The sequence below is a fragment of the Balaenoptera borealis genome, assembly GCF_965194805.1.
Source record: "Balaenoptera borealis genome assembly, chromosome: 17".
NCBI classification, from domain to species: Eukaryota; Metazoa; Chordata; class Mammalia; order Artiodactyla; family Balaenopteridae; genus Balaenoptera; species Balaenoptera borealis.
In genome coordinates this window covers 76034571-76057326 of record NC_138876.1, presented here as the reverse complement: position 1 = coordinate 76057326, position 22756 = coordinate 76034571, and the positions used below count along the sequence as shown (strand labels likewise).

At 42.0% G+C, this 22756-nt stretch overlaps 1 protein-coding gene across 7 annotated transcripts in view; it reads right to left on the bottom strand.

Annotated features, from left to right (window-relative positions):
• CA8 (carbonic anhydrase 8) overlaps positions 1–22756 on the bottom strand; it is a 102806-nt gene that overhangs the window by 75945 nt on the left and 4105 nt on the right. For all 7 annotated transcript variants that reach the window (XR_014236689.1, XR_014236690.1, XR_014236691.1 and 4 more), the window contains exon 3: positions 13229–13353. Coding sequence is in view for 2 of the 7 variants with exons in the window: in XM_082364691.1 (XP_082220817.1) it covers positions 13229–13353 (125 nt within the window). In the remaining 5 variants the exon portion in view is untranslated. The remainder of the gene's footprint in view (positions 1–13228; positions 13354–22756) is intronic.

The following is a 22756-nucleotide window of genomic DNA, read 5'->3' as shown; positions in this document are numbered from 1 at the left end:
GACGTGGTACATATATACAATGGAATATTACTAGGCCATAAGAAAGAATGAAATAATGCCATTTGCAGCAACATGGATGGACCTAGAGATGATCATACTAAGTGAAGTCAGACAAAGACAAATATCATATGATATCACTCATATGTGGAATCTAATTTTTAAAAAAGATACAAATCAACTTATTTACAAAGCAGAAACAGACTTACAGATATTGAAAACAAACTTATGGTTATCAAAGGGGAAGCCTGGGCGGGAGGGATAAATCTGGAGCTTGGGATGAACACACACACACTACTATATATAAGGTATGTAACCAACCTGGACCTACTGTATAGCACAGGGAACTCTACTCAGTATTCTGTGATAACCTATATGAGAAAAGAATCTAGAAAAGAATGACTACATGTATTGATATATGTATAACTGAATCACTTTGTTGTACACCTGAAACTAACACAACATTGTAAATCAACTATACTCCAGTAAAATTAAAATATAAAACAACAACAAAAACAAAAACAAATGCTGTCTTCTTACCTTTTATATTTCTCACAGAGTTTGGCCATAAATACAGACACTTAACCAATGTTTGCTAACTGAATGGTATATATCACTGCACCATCTTGCCTTCCTAACAGACTCAAAACTTGGTAATGTCTTTCTTCTCACTTGCTCAAGAGCTACCAAGTAGCCCACTGAGCTCAGCTGAGGAAAAGGTAGCAGGCATCACTACAGCCTTTATCCCTCTATGACCCAAGCCACTGACCAAACATAGTCGAGCTCTAGATCAGTTAGAAAACAGCAAGATTGGGAACACAGTTAAAGCATGTCAGGGCTGATAAGCTAATTAGGAACAATGCCCACTGATAAAAATCTGTAATATTTGTTCTCCATCACAAGGTGAATAAGTGGTATTTGTGTTTAAAAATTATTGTAAAATATTTCCAGAGCCGTACAACCCAAATTCGGAACAGGATTAATGATTTCAGCCCTGGACCTGGATCACAAGTTTTGAAAAGAGAAACATCCATAAACTGCCCTCAGTTATATCTTGGGTTTAAACAACAGCTGAGATGGTGAACTGGGCAAAAACCCACCCAAGTGAATCAGAAAGAAAAAAAAATTAAATCATACACATGCTTCAGAATCCTGGCTCACTCCAAGCCCCAGCTCCTTCTAGAAAGTGGAAAACTGTGCGACTATGTTAGGTACAATGGAGCTGCAGGCAGAAAGGGATGTGGTCCCAGGTGGTTAAAAGGGACAAACCTGCAGTAAAAGGAAACAGGACTTCCTTCACTGATGCCCAGACGCGGTTGGTCTTGTGCTAGTGTCCAGTGCCATAGAACTTTAAAGGGCGCTTGGGAGAATTCTGAAGAGTTAGTCTTATTAACAGGAAATACCTCTTCTCTGTTCCTTGTTCCCATAAAGAGGGATTTTCCCTAAAGAAAGCTAGCCTTCCTCTCCACTCCTTCAACCAACTCCACCCTCCTCTTTATTCCTCTTTTGAAATTTGAGCTAGGCTTAGAGAGCAGGCTAATAAACCCAACCTGGAACCTCTCACTGCCCCCCACCTCCTCACCTCCCTTCCTTCCCTCCTATCTCGCCTCCCTCCACCCACTGCCTATAACTGAGCAGGCTGACTCCCTCATACTAAGCTATGTCTCCAGTGTCCTTCATCCATAATAAAGGTGATGCTTTGTTCTCCATTATCTGATGACTCTAACCACGTCTACTTCCTATTTGCTCAGAGCTCAGGCTGGAGAGAAGCAATCTCTTTATGGGATCTCCCTGGAGAACTCACCAATTTATAGACCCACCAAGGAATATTCATGGGAACTACATTAACTCTGAAGCCAAATAAATTGGTTTCCACTGAATAAACTCTCTCATCCAGAGCGCTAAGTGATTCACTGAGCCAGGTTTAGAGAATGCACTTGCCCTAGGGTGCCCAAGTGAAAACATTAATTCAGGGGTCCCCAACCCCCAGGCCACGGACCGGTACTGGTCCATGGCCTGTTAGGAACCGGACCGCACAGCAGGAGGTGAGCACCGGGCAAGCGAGCGAAGCTTCATCTGTATTTACAGCCGCTCCCCATCGCTCGCGTTAGAGCCTGAGCTCTGCCTCCTGTCAGCATTGTGGTGAGTTGTATAATTATTTCATTAAATAATACAATGTAATAATCATAGAAATAAAGTGCACAATAAGTGTAATGCCCTTGAATCATCCTGAAACCAGCCCCCCACCCCGCCACCGTCATCCGTGGAAAAACTGTCTTCCACGAAACCTGTCCCTGGTGCCAAAAAGGTTGGGGACCACTGCATGAATTGATAAAAAAAGAAAGTCCATCTTTCATTTATCAGGTCTTATCATTACAAATGTCTTTCTTTTATACTTAATGTTTGTAATGTTTATAGTCAACAGTTTAAAATCTGGATTTCTTTGTTTCTACTCATTTCAAGGCTTCTTAAAAAAAACCAAAACAACTGTACTGTCCCATGTTACAACATTTGCATCCAACACTAATTATGCCCTTAAAATGCTTTTAGGAAACACTTTAATACCAGATTTTGTAATTAATAACACTATTTTCCACCACTATATTCAGTGAATGGTGCTTCCAATGGTATACTATTAATTTTTACAGCCTCTCCCTAAGTTTCACAAGGGTGGGAACATTGGTATTATCCTTATGCACCGACGAAGGAACTGAGGTTAAACAACCACACAGAAGTCCAACAGCAAACACCATGGTGAACAGGAGTCAGAGCGTAGCCCTCCCTGACTGATAATCTGTGTCACCAGAGCAGGCTGCCTCCTAGGGGACCATGGCACCAAAAAGTCCAGCTTCCCATAGGCTTCATGCTACTTTGCTCTAGGATTCCATAGTGAGTTTTTGTTGTGTGTAGCCTTAAGAAGCTGAAAGGAAAAATGTATTCAAGCACAGCAAAGCAGTGGCCAGGGCAAAATTATCTTACTAATAACTTCACTGTGCCATTTTAACCTATCATTCTTAAATCCAAAAAGAAAAAGAAAAAAGAAAAACAACCAGAAAAACGTATGCAGTTTTTATACTGGTTAAGATCTTATGAAGTTAAAAATCTCTTAACATCCTTCTATTCAATTAGAAGTTTAATCACAGTGTTACTCAAATATTTTACACAGGAAATATTTACTTGATTTTCACTACAAAATAAGCTGATAATATAAATTCTACCGCATATGCACGCATAGCAATCATAAAGAGATGTGTCAGGAAAAATGACCAGGAAATGACATACTGACTAGACCTGTAGAAGATAATGTATTCAGGGGAGTAGGGGTTTAAAAAAAAAAACAAAAAACTTTCTTCTCCATTCATAGTCTCTGTATTTCTTACCTGTATGAACAAAAAAAGCTTCTGGTTTCCCCCTCACGATATTTTCACTAGATTTTTATCATCACAACCACAATGACGTCCCCCATCTCTTCCTAATAACAGGAAGTACATACTGAAGGGTTTACTCTTTGCCAGCCTCTGAGCTAGTTTCAAGCCCCTTTTATAGACAGGAACATCGAGCCTGAAAGAGGTTTATTAGCTTGCCCAAGGTCGCAGAGCTTGGATTTCAATCCTGGTTTTCTGACTTCCAAGCCCAAACTCTTTCCAGCTACACCATCCTGACTCCCTCCCACAAGGTTCCACTGTTAATCAAGGCAGCAGTACTGGTGCCAAGTTCTCTGGCTGCTTCCCAGAACCTAGACCTTTCCCGACTCTTCCCCACCATCAACACTCTCCTATCCTGTCTCTCACCAATCCTAATGTTGTTAGGTTACCCTAGTTACTCTAGCTTACAACTACCTGTAACAGGGTTGTACCTAGCACAGTGCCTTTTGCAAACTAGTTGATAAATATTTCATTTAGCTGACAATCATTTACATCTCAAATAACATATTGGCTTTCTAATAAATGTCTTCAGAAGTCTTCCTCTAGATATATCCAGAGAAAACCATAATTCAAAAGGATACATGCACCCCAATGTTCACTGCAGCACGATTTATAATAGCCAGGACATGGAAGCAACTTAAATGTCCATCAATAGATGAATGGATAAAGAAGATGTGGTACATATATACAATGGAATATTACTTAGCCATAAAAAAGAAGGAAAGAATGCCATTTGCAGCAACATGGATGGACCTAGAGATTGGCATACTAAGTGAAGTAAGTCAGACAAAGACAAATATCATATGATATCGCTTATATGTGGAATCTAAAAAAAATGGTACAAATGAACCTATTTACAAAGCAGAGTCACAGATGCAGAAAACAAATTTATGGTTACCAAGGGGGAAGAGGAGGGGAGGGGGATAAACTGAGAGATTGGGATTGACATAGACACACTACTATATATAAAATAGATAACTAATAAGAACCTACCATATAGCACAGGGAACTCTACTCAACACTCTGTAATGACCTATATGGGAAAAGAATCTAAAAGAGTGGATATATGTATATGTATAGCTGATTCATTTTGCTGTACAGCAGAAACTAACATAACATTGTAAAGCAACTGTACTCCAATAAAAACTAATTTTAAAAAAATCTTCCTCTAATTAGCTTTAAATAGCTGGAATTTGTATACTATATAGACAGGATAGAGGGGATGAGGCCCTTTACAAGGCACAGAAACACTCAATTAAATCTTCTAAACACTCATCGATTTAGAGGAAAGGGGGGAGGAGACAAATTATGAACACTGCACTTGGACACCCCCAGTGTAACAAAAATGCCATGAGTTGTCTATTGCCCTCAACTCTATATGCCTATCACTCAGCCCAGGGCCTGAACAGCTGGTTCCCAAGAAATACCTGTTGATTGAATGAATGAATGGATGGATAAACAGACGGATGGACAAATGGAAGAATGGATGGAGATGAGTTAAAGATGACCACTTGGTTATGAACTACATATTTAAACCAGAGTCTATTTTTATTGGAAGGCCTATTAAGAGAAGATGTATTTTACTGGAGGATTTCGATCTGTAAGAACACAATTTAAAATATTTTCTACATGCAGCAAGTCTATAACCAACTATAGATTCATTATATATTGTGACGGTCCAGCCACCGCAGGGGGTCTTCCAGGTCCCGACGGAGAGGGGTAAGGGACTGAAGAGCACCGCAAGTATGGGGTCAGAAGGACCAAGACAACTGATGGCTGCAAGGCGCTTTATTTACAATCTACTGAATCTTATATAGACAGAAGAGGAACTCATTATTAGACAATGAACCCATAGAACTGCTTATCATCTCAGTTCAGTCACCACCATGGACGTCAACACCACAACGACCATCCTTGAACATTATCTTCCCTTAACCAGGCTCACACACAGCCCCCAGCCATAGGGAACAACCCGGACTCTCAGTTCCCTGAGGTCTCCTGGCTTGAGACAGCTTTGCTAATCTCTTTTACATTCCTCAGGCCTGGGACAAAGAGTACATTCCAAGTCAAGGGAAAGGGCTTTGCTTTCTGTGAGAGACATACTGTCTCCTCCAGGAGTTACCTCCGGCTAAGAATGCATGCCTCCCACAATATATCATATTCGTTTATAGGAACTAATTTTTCATTTTGCACAAATTTACCTTACATAGTAAAGTCAGCTACCATATTAATGTTTCTTTCAGTTAGTTTGCCAAAAAATCTCTCATACATCCTCAAACAATGACGATGAATAATCTACTACAAGAAATCCTTACAAATATAAAACTGAAGGTAGCTCAAAGTGACTACTTAAAGGTCAAGTTGGTCTTATACAATTCTATTTCTAAGAGGAAACGGCAGACTGCCATATCATGTGGTACCACTAAAAGAACATTTCTGTGTGTTCAACACTATCACTTATTTTCTACTCGGTAAACTGTGAGGTTTCTGCTCCAAATACATTTTAATAAATGAAAAATAAATAAATATGCTGAATCAAAGCAGGAGCCATGATTTTTATGGAATAAAAAGGCAAGTGTTCATTAGAATTCAGGAAACGTAAAATTTGTTTTCATTTTTCTTTACCCAGATGGGAGAGGGAGTTCCCACAATTAGGACCACTGAAGGGGCCACAGCACAGGGATCTAATTCCTTCATCTGCCTCTCCGTGAGGCTCAATCTGCTAGTGCTGTGGACAATTCCAGGACACCCAAACGATAATAGTCATTATAGCTAGAGCCCTTCTTCTGGTCAAAATGATAACACTTCCCAGAGAAGCTGAACATTCAAATGTGAAACTGTTTCCTTTAGTGTCAGTCTTAACTCCTCTTTTTCCCATTAAAGCAATCTCAGTCCAAAGTCGTAACTACTGTGGCAAATAAAATCTCAAACTAGAGCTGCTTTTCCTAGTAAGAATTGGCTTTGGAAGGTGGAAAAAGCATCCCTCAGAGCAGAAGTCAGTTCACAGGTCTCATGTGTCCTCTGTCATTTCCTGAACCGGTCACTTCCCCCCAAGACCTTGCGGAGCATCTCGGCAGAGTGGGTTGGGGGGTGGGAGGCAGGAGGGAGGGCAGAACTCGATGGTCCGTTAAATCCACCCCAATTCTCAGGGGGCAGCAAGGTTCTACCTTCGAGACCACGTGCCCCTGTACCTTCACAAAGCCCATCTGAGCTTTGTCTTCATAGCCTGTAAGACCCAGGCACAAGGTCACAGCTTCACTAGAACCCTTCCGAGCAAGGATAAAACACGCTCACTTCTAAATGGGGCTGCATGCAGACATAAGAGCCCTCCCAGGGGCGGCGGAGAGGGGGACGAAGACTGGGGTGTTGTCTCCTTCCATCTAAACCACCAGAGACAAGACCAGTAGTAAAGGATAATTCTTAAATGGAATATTTATTTAAACAAAAGACACTCTTCTTCATCCAGGCCATACATCATGGTTTCCTATAAGATGCTCTGTGACTCTTAACTTTCTGGACCCCCAGATTTCTCCGAGGTTAAACAGGAGTTTGGAAAGTTAGTTCGACACAACTAACTTTTTGGACCCCCAGATTTCTCCGAGGTTAAACAGGAGTTTGGAAAGTTAGTTCGACACAACTTTTCTAGGTGATATCTAAAGTTCTTTTTACAAACAAATTATTTATATGCCTTATATGTCTAACCCTCATGATGTTTTTGTTTCTGGGGGTTTTTTTGGCTGTGCCCCGCGGCATGCAGGATCCTTGTTCCCTGACCAGGGACCAAACCCGTGCCCCCTGGAGTGGAAGCGTGGAGTCCTAACCACTGGACCGCCAGGGAAGCCCCCCTCATGATATTTTAACTCATTGAAGTCACCCTATTGCATTTCCTTGGAAAGGCAGTGGAAGTCTCTGTTTTGGAAGAGGTTCACAAACTCGAAGCTCACCTTGGGATGCCTGTGGAAACCAAATAACTTGAAAAGATTATCAATTCACTATTAACCGGGCAAACTCTTCCTGGTATCTCCTTGGAGTAGTAAAACAAATAAATAAAAATAAATATCTTTCTGTCAAATGAATATGCAAATCACTTGGAGGGGCAGCAGCCCAAAAGCCAGGGCTTCTTCACTAAAAGAACACTTAAATAGCAGACACTACTATCTGCCTGAAAAGAAAAGAAGAAATGCAGGACATCTGGAGACCCAGGACATTGGGGGGGTAAGGTATAATATTCAGGATTGGCACTTTATAATGAGATACATTCTTCTGTTTTGTTGGCCTATTTTGCAACCAAGATCTGGACTCTTCACAATTAAAGACTCCTGCTCTGCACAGTGGAACTCTATCTAATGCACTCAGCTTTCCATAAACAGCTGGCATGTGGCTCAATTATCACCGAGCCCTTCAGAGTACACAGAGCAAGACCTGCTCTTTAAATACAATGTAAATAAAGATAAGAGTCTGCCCTACAATATGCTGTGCTCTGTCTTGATAATTCACTCTCAAATTGTAAACTTCTAGGCCCAAAGGGCAAGAAAGTCAAACCTGCCATACACGGTCTCCAGCTGGTCTGTGGGCAGGATCAGTGCCCATCCTAATAAAACTATCATTCATCTGGAGTGAAACGAGACAAATAGAAATAATGTAGGGACTTTGTTAAAAGCTCAATCTATTCAATGCATAGGCCTAGGGACTTCCCTGGTGGCACAGTGGTTAAGAATCCGCCTGCCAATGCAGGGGACACGGGTGCGAGCCCTGGATGGGGAAGATCCCACATGCCACGGAGCAACTAAGCCTGTGTGCCACAACTACTGAGCCCGCATGCCACAAGAAGCCCATGAGCCTAGAACCTGTGCTCTGCAACAAGAGAAGTCACCACAGTGAGAAGCCCGTGCACCGCAACGAAGAGTAGCCCCCACTCGCCACAACTAGAGAAAAGCCCACGCGCAGCAACAAAGACCCAACACAGCCAAAAATAAATTAATTAATTAAAAATAAATAAATTTTTAAAAAATGTATAGGCCTGTGTTTATTCTGAGACCATATCCTTCCTACATTTAGCTATTAAATTAGAGATCTTCTCTTTACAAACTGATGGGGACAGCAGAGAGTTATAACGTTACTTGAAAAAAATAAAACTTGGCCACTCTGTTGGTCTCTCCATCCCCCAAATTTTTTTTAAATTTTGCTGCTCCAGCATAAAATCTAAATGCCTGGGATGTACTTCCCCATAGCAGTATGAAAGTAGCGATTCATGTGCAAAGATTAATCATAATTTACCAGGAGTTATACAGTTAGGCTACCTTGAAGTAGCAAAGAACATGACGGTCTCCACATACAAAATGACGAAAACACAATACATAGCCTGAAAGTTGAATTTGAACCTAAATACCTGGCAGTTCCTCCATTAATTAGATTTGTAACAAAATTAACATGAATAGAATAAATAATTCTAGTGATATGGTGGATGCAGAAAGGATACTGCTATTAGCGAAATCACAAAATTCATACAGCATTAAAGTTGTACTTCAAGAGCTAAGACATCTAATGCCGTCCAAAGAAAACATGCAGCTACCACAACCGCCAGAAGGACAAACATACAGGAATTAATTTGATTGGATCCCATCCTTGTTTTAAATCAACAACCTTCTACTCACGTTTGCTGTCTTGATTAAATATCTCAATGCAAAATACCCACACATTAAGAACTCCAGCTGGTAGACATCACCCAGACATTTGTAAGAATATAGTTAGCACATGCAAACCCATTATGTTTTCAGGTAACAGGAAGAAAAATGCAGCACAATTCTCTTTTCTCTTGTTAAGGTGCTGTCATTTAAGCAGAAACCTGGAGTATTCATAATAGAATTCGGTTACAAGATGAAAGCATGGCGAAAAATGTCAGGTAGCTGTGGAAGCATGTGTGTTTCTGAAAACTACAAACCTCAAGAAGGAAAAGCAGAAAGGACATGCTTTATCTCTTTTGATGAGTACAAGAGCTGCAGTTTAAATTGTTTAGGGACTTCCCTGGTGGTCCAGTGGTAAAGAATCCACCTTACAATGCAGGGGATGCGGGTTTGTTCTCTGGTCAGGGAACTAAGATCCCACATGCCACGGGGCAACTAAGCCCACACGCCACAACTCCTGAGCTCACGTGTCTCAACTAGAGCCTGCGTGCCACAAACTACAGAGCCCACATGCTCTGGACTCCACGTGCCACAACTAGAGAGAGAAAACCCACACGCCACAAGTAGAGAGGAGCCCACACGCCACAACAAAAGATTCCACACGCCTCAATGAAGATCCCGTGTGCCACAACTAAGACCGACGCAGCCAGAAAAATAAATTAAATAAATAAATCTTTTTAAAAATAAATGAATAAATAAATTGTTTAATGTCACAAACTGTGTTAATTTTTGAAGTGATGTGGGTGCTGACCACTCGTAGCATCAGAAATATACTCAGCATTGCTTTTATATCTGTATTTATAATTTTAAAAAGTCAAGAGGGGAGCTTGACGAGCTTCTGTTAAAAGCCATTCCCACGTTATATGTAACAGACAAGGTAATTATTTGTTTACAGATGGCTGCTGAATAAACCATCCATTTAAGTGAAATCAGCAAAAAGGAAATACGTATTGATGTGTCTTTTGGAGATTCAAGTTAGTCTTAAAATGTAAATAAGATACGGAAACTGTCCTAAAAAATTATTTTTTTCAATCACATCCCGGGTAAACAGTGCCCTCACTCTCCACTGTCCTGTTGGCTATGTCCTTGGGTTCCAAGCGGCCCTGATGGCAGTACAAAACAGGTGGGATGGTGGGAAGTTACCTACTTATCCCCCCGATTAGGCATCTCATTCCCTCCCGGACTGTTCTACGTGGAGTACCTCTCTCCTCTCCTTCACCAGCTCAGCCCTCTCCGCCTGAAAACCCAGCTCATCCTTCACAGCCTCCATTAAAACAAAACAAAACAGAAAGCACCTGACTTACAGCTATGCCCCTCAAACTCTGTGCACCCAAAAGACCGATGCACTCCACAGGATCCAGCACTAAACGAACGTCAGATGACTGACAGCAGTATTTTCTCTAGGACTGGATCAGAGATAATCTGGGATAACAAAGAATTCAAGTATTATTCATCAACTATTTTGGAAAAATTAGTCAGAAATTCCATCATCATAAGTATAAATACTTCTGCAGAAACAAAGACTCACCACCAGAATTTAATCTCCACTCAACACAAACCATTACTTGTGCTTAATGGACGAGGGCAGTTAAAACTTCACCAAGCAGCAGGACCAATCTGCACGCTGGGTCCAAAATTCTATTTGACTGTGGGGCGAAGAGCACACATCACCAACTAGCCTAATCTCATGAAACTTCCCAAGGCTGTAAATTCTGTGTGTCACAGGCAAAGTCATTGAATCCCCTCCAGAAGCTGGCGCCTACCCAAGGACTCCCATCTCTCCCAAAATTTTTGATTATGAGACTGTATCCTTGAAGGCTGGTTGAGATGAAAAAGCTTTTCAAACCCAAAGAAGACGGCAGGGCCGAGGCCCTGACAGCCCAGTGTTTTCCTGCCCCTCCTCAGCCCGCCACTACCCTGCAGGTTTAATTATTTGGGATTGTCTTGTGTCCTCCCTCCTCTTTGATATGTTCTGGTGTGAACTCTTCCCTTTCACATTGGGTGAGGACAGGGCAGCAGCCAGAGGTGACACAGAGACAGGGCTGAATTGTTTCAAGGCACTAGAAGTGATAGGATGTCTGTGGGAACTGAGAAAAAAGCCCCTAGAAAGGTAACATTTGAAGACCCAACATCGCCCATCAAGGCCTTAAAGAAGCTGTCTCCTCTAACTGTCCTCGGCATCACAACACACTGCAACTGTTTTTCCCTCCATCCTCAAAACATTTAATATTTCACTTTGTGTTTTTTTTGGCTGTGTTGGGTCTTCGTTGCTGTGCGCGGGCTTTCTCTAGTTGTGTCGAGCAAGGGCCCTCTTCGCTGAGGTGCGAGGGCTTCTCATTGCAGTGGCTTCTCTTTGTTGCAGAGCATGGGCTCTAGGTGCGTGGGCTTCAGTAGTTGTGGCACACAGGCTCAGCAGTTGTGGCTCACGGGCTCTAGAGCGCAGGCTCAGTAGCTGTGGCACAGGGGCTTAGCTGCTCCACGGCATGTGGGATCTTCCCAGACCAGGGCTTGAACCTGTGTCCCCTGCATTGACAGGCGGATTCTTAACCACTGTGCTACCAGGGAAGTCCTAATATTTCACTTTTAAGACCTGAGTTTTTTTAATGAAAGGGATATTTTGGGCTTTCAAAAGAAATTTTTTAATGATTATTAAAGTAACATTGAGAAATACTTTCTCTAACTTCATTCTTTAAGGTACATATGTCATTTATATAAGTTAAACAGCAGTGACTTCCAGGCAATGAGGCAGGTATGGATGTGGTATCTGGCCAGGAGCAATTCCATACTTAAGTATGTGCAGTTGGGAAAGACAGACAAGGAAGACTGGCGTTTCGGCAGCCCCTGAAATGTACTATTACTTGACACTGATGGGCTATTTCCCAGGAGAGAACTGCAGTCCTTATAGAAATAAATATGAACAACAGAGACATCCTGTCAATTTCACCAATGTGGGTTGTCTCTGATGTACCCGGCACTGCACTAAATGTTGGGAGTAACAAGGAGAGTGAAAGGGAGACTTTTCCTTCAGGAGCTGTCTTAGCTCAGGCTGCAATAACAAATTATCATAGACTGGAGGCTTAAACAACAGAATTTATTTCTCCCACTTCTGGAGGCTGGGAAGTCCAAGATCAAGGTGCCAACAGATCTGGTGTCTGGTGAGGGCACACTTCCTGGCTTGGAGATGGCGGTCTTCCTGCGTCCTCACCCGGCAAAAAGCAGGGAGAAGCAAACTCTCTCTGGACTCTTATGAGGGCACTAATTCCACTCATGAGGGTCCCACCCTCATGACTTCTTCTAATCCTAATCACCTCCCAAAGGCTCCACCTCCTAATACCATCACATCAGGGGGTAGAGTTTCAACATATGAATTTGACTCGGGGGGCAGGGATCACAAACACTTCAGTCCATAACAGGAGCCCACACTCAGTGAGAAGGACTCTTTTAAACACTAAAGGTTACAATGCATGAGATCAATGTCACAGAAGCAATCCATCAAGGGCACTGGGAGCACAGAAGAGGAAGAAATTAATTCTGCTTAGGGAAGGAACTCAGAAAAAGTCCCATGGAAGAAGTGATACTCTCACTAGATACTGAAGAAAGAGCTGGAGTTGGCTAAGAAGATAAGTAGGGGAGAGAATTCTTCAGACAAAAGAATGACTCTCTAAAACTCTTTCTCTCTCTCACTTTCTAACTGCTTGAGGTGAATAAAACCAACTTGCCAATTTTAACAAGCGTTAAATCAGACTTTCAATTACTGTTGAGGTTTCTCCAAAAGTTATTTGTTTTCAGCTTATCATCTATTCATAGCATCCACAAAAGTGACCTCCTGAATTTGCAGAGGCAGCAGAATTTTTACAACAGTAATAATACTAAGATGAAACTTAATAGCATAGATTGCCTTTATAACCAACAGCCCATGTGCATTCTCCAAGCCCACTAAGGCTGATGGGAAGCCTCATTTGCTGCCCCAAGCTTATATTTCATGGAGCACTTTTTTATTTTAATATAAATTGATTACATTCAAGAGCTACACATCTACTTTTAAACTAAACCATTTTCAGTAAATCGCTGAATACTTTACATGAACAGCAAAAGTTTTACAAGCTGATTTGTTCTTCTTACCTCCATGGGAAAAGCTTTGAAATTAACTGTGTGCTCAGAACCACGCTGGTTTTCTCTTCCCCAATGAAATCTGACTTCATACAGCTCAAATTCATGCCCTTGAGGCAATGGACCTCCAGAGAGAACTGAAAAAAGAAAATAAATTCTATTTAATTACATCTCAAACACATTCATCAGCACATCACTATAAACACTAGGGACATTTTTTTGCCAAAAAGGTCTCATGAGCTCTATAGAATAAATTCACATAACCAAAATGAAGAGTGAATCACAACTGTGAGATGAATTTATACTGTCATCTTAATACAGTAAAAGTTCAAAAACTCTGAAATACTTGGGAATGATATGTATATGTTAACTTCTTGTGTATTTTAGGCATAGGAGTTGACAGAAAATAAACACAGTAGCTATTTATACTCCCCGATACTTAAACTTAGCATTGATCAGGGGACAAGAATATGGTCTGAGTCTCAGGCTGACCAATAATTCGCTATAGACCTATCAATAAATTGAACCTTGTTTACAGATAATCCATTTACATGAGCAGGCTTTCAACTGAGACAACAGATGTCAGCCAACAAAATTATCCATGAAGCGAATTATTATTAAGCCAATTTGATTTTTCAACAATGAAATCACATTTTTAAAAAAGCAATCTATCATCCAGTGTCACATAAATGTAAACAAAATTGTGATAAAATATTATCAATACTTAAAATATTAAATTTAGTTCTATGGGGCCCTGTCTCTATGTCTCATTTCTGGAGATAACCCAGAACTTTGTCCCAAACAAGAGCACTCTAAAGGATGATAAAAAAATACATCTTGTCTTGAAGCAACAAAATACTTTGATTAGTTAACACTCCCTGATATCATATGGAAAAACCTGACATAAAGTTTATTACAAAGGGCCAATTCTGACACAAATAAAGGTTGTTTGCATTTTTCCTGTTAACAAAACTGTTCATTCTAAATGCTATCAGCTAAGAATTATGGGTTATTTTCAGCCAAGGAGCTGACAAAATTCACCCTCTCCGCCAGATGTGGTCTCTTTGAAAGACGTTAGTGTTCACACGTGGATTGTCATTGTGCAGGAAGCAACGGCGGCCAACCTGAGTGCCCCACTGCAGATCAGCTTTGTTCTCCATCCTTCCCCTAAACTCAAAGGAGAAGAAGGGGAGTTGGTGCAGCCATATTTATTTGTTTGGTTGGTTCTTCATCTAATAACTTTTCCCCGAAAGAATTTAAAGCTGCTCCCATCAAAGTTCCTATCCTGCAGCCAGATGGCATAAATCAGAAGGAAGAGCAAAGGGCAAACAAAGACAGAGGCAGAAAAGAGACGGAGCAATGAGGCCATGGCACAAGCGAACGTCTCGCAGACCTCGCTGAAAGCGCCCTACAGATTTGGTGCTAAGCCTGCCTCCAGCTCCAACAAAGAAGAAAACCAGCAGCAGCAAAAAGGGACTTCAATTTTTCAAGGGCTTAACCCTCACATCTGGGGGAAAGGGAAGTGCAGTGATGGCCTTTAGGATGGCACCATGTCACAAGACTGTAATGCGTTCCTCACGCTTGGCCTTTTTTTAAGTTTCGACGCAACTCTTTGAGGGGTCAGTGTTATCATCCCATCCACGTGGCTGAGACGGGCTGATCGCGAGCAGCCCCAGGAGCCTGGAACCCGAGCTTGTGACCCACAGCCCACAGTGAGACGGGGAAACCGAGCTTTCGGTACCCGTGAGCATGACCCAGAAAACAGTGGTCTTTAAGCCTAGATTTCTAAACCGCAGCCCCTCCTTTGAGTATTACACCTCATCCTATTTCCTGAACAATCCAAGAAAAATGTAAATACATGGCTAAAAAGGGATTACTGAATCCAGAACCACAATGCAGGCTCACTGCATCTTCTTCAATAACCATCTTGCTGTGGATTGAAGAAGGTCTAAAGTGTTTTGATCTCAACCAGAGTGTCGCAGCTTCTGAATACCCTCCAAACTCATTCCCTTACCATGGCTGTCCGAACTGGGTCTTAAGAAAAATGGGAAAGAGGCCTGGAGTCCACCCACTGTGTGCCCCACCTCCCAACCAAAAAGAATAAACGGGAAAGGCTTCCTGGGAGTCTTGAGGTAGCAGGTAGACGGGCCCCCGGACTGGACAGCTGGAGTTTGTCAAGTGGAATAAACTGGGGCTTTGTTTTCCCAGACACTCCAAGGACCAAGTTAATGGCGGGAGCTGAGCTCCGCTGGAGTAAAGAGATAAGATGACCCCTCCTGAGGTCAAGGAGAACTCCCCAACTGCAAATGCACAGAAAGGCTCCTCGGGAGTCAAAAAGGGAGGGGGCGTTACCCCATTCCACGCTGGAATCCATCTTGGCAAAAAGGTGCGCACACGTATCAGGGAAGGACCCTAGGACAGGTCAGGTGTGGGAAAAGAAAAAAGATAATCGGCCAAAGGTAAACAAAGAGCCGGAAGAACTGCCCTATGTAAATGATTCAACCACCTCTTTACTGCGCTTCTCCTCATTAGGGAGGACACCCACACCCTTTCTCTCCAGGTGTGTATTTCTGCCTTGCTTCTGTCTTAAATAAATAGTTTCTCAGTGTGCTCTCCCACATGTTGTGCTGTGTCTCTGATAATAAACTCTGTATCTCCTTTTGCAGTTTTTGCCTCCTTGAGAAATTCATTTTTCAAACAGGGCAAGAGCCAGGGCAACTTTGCCTCTAGCCTCTAGCCCCCGGTAGACTAGCGGCTAGGATTTCTGGTTTTCACTCAGGCTACGTAGGTTCATTTCCTGGGCAGGGAACTAAGATCTCGCGTCAAGTCACTGCTCACTGTTATCTCCCCGAGATCAGTCTCATGCTTGCTGCACCCCAGCCTGCACCATTTGAAATGGAAACACCCTTCACCTTGTGGGTCTACGACCCGACTTGAGGCTTTTGTCTTGGACGAGGCTTAGCTCCACACGGCCAAGGGAAAAGAAAGGGGAGTACTGTGGAATGAAGCATATGTGAGATTGGAGAGAGGACTAAAAATATCTTTTCCCAAAACATTTTCATCAGGTACACACACACACACGTACACACAGAGTTTCTGAAACTGTTTCAGAGCAGTGCACCAGTAATTCCTTATAGCAACGGATGAAGCTGATTCTGTCAGTGATTTCAGGGGCCAAAATGAGATCTGTGCTTCACACGTATACCCTCCCACCTGACCGATGGCCAATATTTCTTTAAACTTTGGGAATAGAACTGATATTTTAAATGCCCTGGAAATTCAAACTGCACAGATGTATGTCTTACTGGGGAGAAGTTCCAGGCCCACAGGGGTTCCACTGAAAAATATTTCAACAAATATTTTTTGATCATCTACACTGTAGCAGGCACCATATTCAGTGTTTAACATACATTGATGTTGGGCTTCCCTGGTGGCACAGTGGTTAAGAATCTGCCTGCCAATGCAGGAGTCACGGGTTTGAGCCCTGGTCCAGGAAGATCCCACATGCCTCCAAGCAACTAAGCCCGTGTGCCACAACTACTGAGCCTGTGCTCTAGAGCCTGTGAGCCACAACTACTGAGCCCACGTGCTACAACTACTGAAGCCCACATGCCTAGAGCTCGTGCTACGCAACAAGAGAAGCCACTGCAATGAGAAGCCCACACACTGCAATGGAGAGTAGTCCCCGCTCGCTGCAACTAGAGAAAGCCTGGGTGCAGCAACGAAGACCCAACACGGCCAAAAATAAATAAATAAAATTTTTCTAAAAGATACATTGATGTTGACAAAACAGACAAAATTCACCAGCTTCATGGATCTTACATCCTATTGGGATGAAATGAGAATTTATATATTTATGAAGATCAGACTTTTACTGTGATATTTGGTCATTACATGGTCATTATTTCAAGAAAATTATGAAACCAGATCCTCAGGGTCTTACATTCTATTGGGTTGAAAATGAACACAAAGAAGGGAAGCATTTTGCCTAAGCCTGGTCCCCAGGGAGAGGTGACAAAGGGGCAGCTTTCAGCCAGGAATTGGCTCTGGTACCTTTCACTTTTGCTGCAGAAGAATAATCCAAAGTTAAACCACACTAAAATCGCAAGGCGCTGCAAAGCCATAAAAAATGACAAAATCCTGAATTCAGAATTTTATGAGGTGCCAGGTAAAAGCATTACCTGTTCATCCCCCAAGAATGATTGTGTTTACAGACAACAAGTAAATAGCAGGTCTCTTTTATCCATTTGGAAACATCCTCTCAAGGCATTATTCTTCCTTTTGACCATATATTTGTTTTATAAGAAAACTAGTCATACCAAAAGAAGAGCACTTTTCCTACATTTATGAAGATCAAATTTTGCTTAGTGATATTTTGTCACTATATGGCAGGTTTATTAGTTGTGGTGCCATTATGTCCAATAAAATTACAAGGAAACGTGAAACTCACACTGATGACATGCTACATTTCCTGAGAATAACAAACTTGTGAAAAGGATACAGTATACACTGATGCCATTGCTACCACCTCCGTTGTCTTTAATGCTTTTTCTTTGATAGGCACAGCCATTACGCTTATAGACATAAAAGAGTTCCTTTCAGAAGCTTCTGCAAAATATGGGAATCCCATAGAGACATGACATATATACATTTACCTAAATCCATTTAAGCTTCTAAAATCCTTTGCTGAAAACAGATTTGCCAGATAGTTCAAAAGCTGTTTCCCCCTCATTTCACTGGAGTTCAACATACACGTTTTGAGATGGTCTCCATGCCCAGCCCTGTGCTGACCACTGAGTGTATAAAAGGAAGGATATAGTCTCAGCACTGGCAAGGCATTCTCTGTGCTTAAGCAACTAAACGTGATTGCATCGGGGCAGGAGGGGAAAATGCACAAGGCACTCGGAGGGCGCCCAGCAGGGTCCAAGCCAAAACCAAAGGGGGGTCAGAAAGTCAGGGAAGACTTTCCGGAAGAGATGACAGCTAAGCAGAGTCTTGAAGGGTAAGCTAACAGCAGAAGTGAGAAAGTACATTCCGAGCAGAGAGAAGAGGCTCAGAAACGCTCAGAGATGGGAAACAGCCTGAGGGTACTCCAAGACAATAAAGTCAGAGGTACCCAACGGCCAAAGGCAGGCCTCAAGGTGTGAACATCAGGACGGGATGGCAGCTCATGTGGAGGGGCTGGAGTTTATCGTGGAGGGAATCATCGTTAGCTTTTAAGCAGGAGGCTAATATTTTTGCATTTTAAAATATTACTCCCAGGTCTGGGACTTCCCTGGCGGTCCAGTGGTTAAGGCTCCACACTTCCACTGCAGGGGGCATGGGTTCGATCCCTGGTTGGGGAACTAAGATCCTGCAGGCTGCGTGGTGTGGCCAAAAGAAAAAAATGGATTAAAATATTACTCCCAAGGGGACTGCCCTGGTGGCGCTATCAGATTGCTATCACCTGTACCAATTTGAGGAACCTGGGATTAGAAGAATTCTAGAGGTTTCCTTCCAATCATGTCCCTCTCTCAATTTGATTTCCCTCAATCCAGGAATGCTGTGTTTCGCCACTATTTATTTTCAGAATGTGAAGCTTTTACTCTTGAGTTAGTTTCTCCCACACAGTTGTAAGGCCAAGCCTGTAGATGCTATTACCTAAGATTTTGTAACTTGTTGAAACCAGTATCATCTGTAGAGCCTCCAAGTTTCCAGAATCTGGAGTTCTCTGGCCTTCAGAGCTACTTGTTCATATGTGTACAGCTCTGTATAAAAGCTTCATTTTAAAGAAAAAAAAAAAAAAAAAAGAATCTGCCTGCCCATGCAGGGGACTCGGGTTCGAACCCTGGTCCGGGAAGATCCCACATGCCGCGTAGCAAGTAAGTCCGTGAGCCACAACTACTGAGCCCGCGTGCCACAACTACTGACCCTGCACTCTAGAGCCCGTGCTCCGCAACAAGAGAAGCCACCGCAATGAGAAGCCCGCACACCGCAACGAAGAGTAGACCCCACTCACCGCAACTAGAGAAAGCCCGCATGCAGCAACGAAGACCCAACACAGCCAAAAATAAATAAATAAATAAATTAAAAAAAAAATATATATATATATATATTACTCCCAGGTCTACATGGACAGCGGACCAGCAAAGAGCAAGCGCAGCTGTTGAGAAAGCTGCTGTCACAGCCGGCCGAAGACGGGGAGGCCAGGAGACAGAGGCTGCTGAAGCCACAACTCCAACGTGCAGGGACACCAACGCCAATGGTCCCTGATGTGTGCCCCGAAGGATCAGAGGCCCCCAAAGTTCATTCTCAATAGGTTTAAAGATTTTATAACCTCAGTTTAACTTTTAAGGAATCCCAAATATATTCAGAAAGCATTCCAAAAATAGTATTAATTAGTTCTTTTTTAACATTTGAAGTCTTAAAAGCAGCAATCAATATTTTTTTACCAGTCCTTAGCTTTTAACCTACAGCTTTATTTCATATTAAAGAATAAATATCATCAGCTCATTAAGTGTAGCACTAACATAACAGTAGGGAGAGGAGACCAGTTAAGCTGGGTCTGTATAAGCAAAGTGAAGGAGATGAAGGCAACTGTCCAGGTAATTCAAGTCCCCCAAAGTCAGCGAATAATACATATAATCATAAATGAATTCAAATTTTGCTCTCCTGGTTGCCCTCATTTATAGGAACTTCTCTGAGAAGAGACAAGTGAATCTCTAATTCTGGTAGTAAATGATCAATAAGTATGTATTAATGAACGGAGGGCTATCATATGAGGACCAGTGGAAGGAACTAATTATGTCCGAAAGGAAAAATGGCAACTCCATGGTATGATGATGGTAGTCAATATTTTAAAGAATGTCATGTGAAAGTACAATTTTATGTGTTCCATGTCGGTCCAGAATCCCAAAATAGAAACAATGAGGGCAATCCCAGAAACTTTTCGATCCGGGGAATTACTCAAAAGCAAAATGGATTTCCTCAGTGAGGAATGAATTTCCTTTCCTGAGCTGTTCAAGCTGAAGCCACCCAGACACTTGCCAGAGCGTCTGAGATACGGGGGCTGGATTGGGGGCCTCCAGGGGCCCATCCCACTGCGTGAATCTATGATTCAGCCCCTTTCCTAAACTCATGGGCTGCCTTAGTGGAAATCAAAACACTGAAGAAAGCAGCATACAGTCTGTGTGAGTGAGCTGCTGAAAGGTGATCGTATCACAAGAGAAAAGGGTGGAGGAAGAAACTTTGAGAAATCCCATCATTTAAGGTTAATGGGCCATGAAGAACTGGCAAAGGAAAGGCAGTCAAAATTAAGAAGAAACATCTATGACGTGTCATAGAGACCAACAGGAGAAAGAGTTTCCAAAAATTCCACTGCAAATGCAGCAGAATTAAAGTATTTTGAGAATTTTAAAGTGGCCATTGGATCGTAGAATGAGATTATCAGTGACCTTCGTTTGGGAACTTTCAGCAGGGGACTGGGGGTGAAAGGTTCCTGTTCGTGACATGCCTCAAATTTAAAACCCCAGGTAGGGTTATTATATGTGGGAACTATACCGTTAGGATTATTTTAAAAGCTTTAATTTAGTAAGTGGAAGCATTTAAATTACACTACAATCGTTGTAATTCTTTTTGGTAATTCTGTATCCTTTTTTAATATAAACAAAGCAAAAAAATTTTAATTGTGCTTATTCTACAGATTTTTTTATTTAAAAAAAGCAGCATCCAAGGAAACTTCAACGCATTATTACCAAGTGAAAGAAGCCAAGTGGAAGGCTATAAAATGTATGATTCCAACTATATGACACTGTGAAAACTGCAAGGCTATGGAGACAGTATAAAGATTAGTGATCACCAAGGGTTGGGGAGAGGAAAGGAAGAACAGGAGCACAGAGGAGTTTTAGGGCACTGAAACCATTCTATATGACACTACAATGGTGGATACGTGCCATTAAACGTTTGTTCAAGCTCATGGAATGTAAAACCCCAAGAGCGAACCCTAGTGTAAACTATGGACTTGGGCGCTGAGGAGGTGTCAATGCAGGTTCATTAACTATAACAGATGTACCCTCTGGTTACACTGTTTGGCCTGCAGTCAACAACCAGATGCTGCCAGCCAGGTGCGAGCCATCACGCCCCTTCCCTCAGAGAAATCCGTAAACCTACAAAGGCTGCTCCAACAACACAGCCTGGTCCTATGTAATCGTGTTACTGTGACATCCACCAGACCTCAATCCCTGCCCATGTGCAGAGCCTCTGATTCAATTTTTAGACCCATTCCTAAATATGAACAAAGAGCCAAAGATCGCTGGACATTTGAGAAGCATCTCCAACATAAAACAGAGACACCAAAACAAAGAGAAGAAGGATTCCAGAATAAAACAGAGACATACGGGAAATAGAAAAAAAAGCAATACAGAAAAGAACGAAGAAAGATCCCATAATCATGAAATAAATACTGGCAGCCATATTTTTTTAATTCATAGAATAAACACAATTTTTTAGAAATTAAAAATATAAGAGCAGAGATTAGAAGTTTAATAGAAAGATAGAAGTTGAGGAAATCTACCAGAAAGTAGAAGAAAAAGACTTAAAAAAAAAAAACTTATCAATGAAATAATGTAAGAAAATTTCTAAGAAATGAAAGACAATTATCCTGACTGAAAGGGCCCACCAAGGACCCAACAGAGAGACACACAAGGTATGCAAACAATGACTCTCACAAGCCCTTCTTCTCAGCAAGTTATTGGGAGATGAACTGTAGGAGGCAATAAACCAACAAATCCCTGAAATGAGGGAACAACCTCAAAAAGAGGATGTCTCATCATCCGGGAAACACGGAATTGGACACAGAGACAAGCCAAGGGACTTCCTAGGCCTGAGGTCCAGGGAGCTGTGGGCGACAGCAGTCCAGATGGGCTGAAGAGGGGAAGGATGGATGAGAGGACTGGAAGGGCTTTTTGAATGTCCTGGGAGAAGATGTGCCTGCCAGACATCAGAGAGTTTGGAAATGAAATCATGGTGGATAAACAAAAAACCAAAGAAACAAAAATATACCAACTCCGGGCAGAGGCGGGGGAGAACCCCACATTATTCAATAAAGGAAACAGAATATAGTCTCAGCTGGAAATGATAGTTACACAGTCATAATAATAAAAACACTGAGCTAATTTAAATAACAACTGTAATTGAAGTACACAGGGACGATGGGGGGGCAAACCTCCGATGGGGGAGGGTAATAAGAGAACTAGCCTCGTCGTCCATCGTAGGGAGTTCACAGATATCTTAAATATCAAAGCACGACAGTATAAATATGCTATTGAGAAATGTGGAAGTGACAGCAGGAAAAACAGCTAAGAGGTGAAAGTGGTCGTAACCAAGGCAAACAATTTTAAGTGGGGAGGGGTGGGTTATAACCAGAGGCAGAGACAAATATAGTACTAGCCAACTATTTAAATTATGTATACATTCTATTTTGATAAAGATAAAGCTTGAATTAAATAAATGAAATACAGGGTGTTCAGGGCTTGCAGACCATTCCTTTGAAAAACTTATATA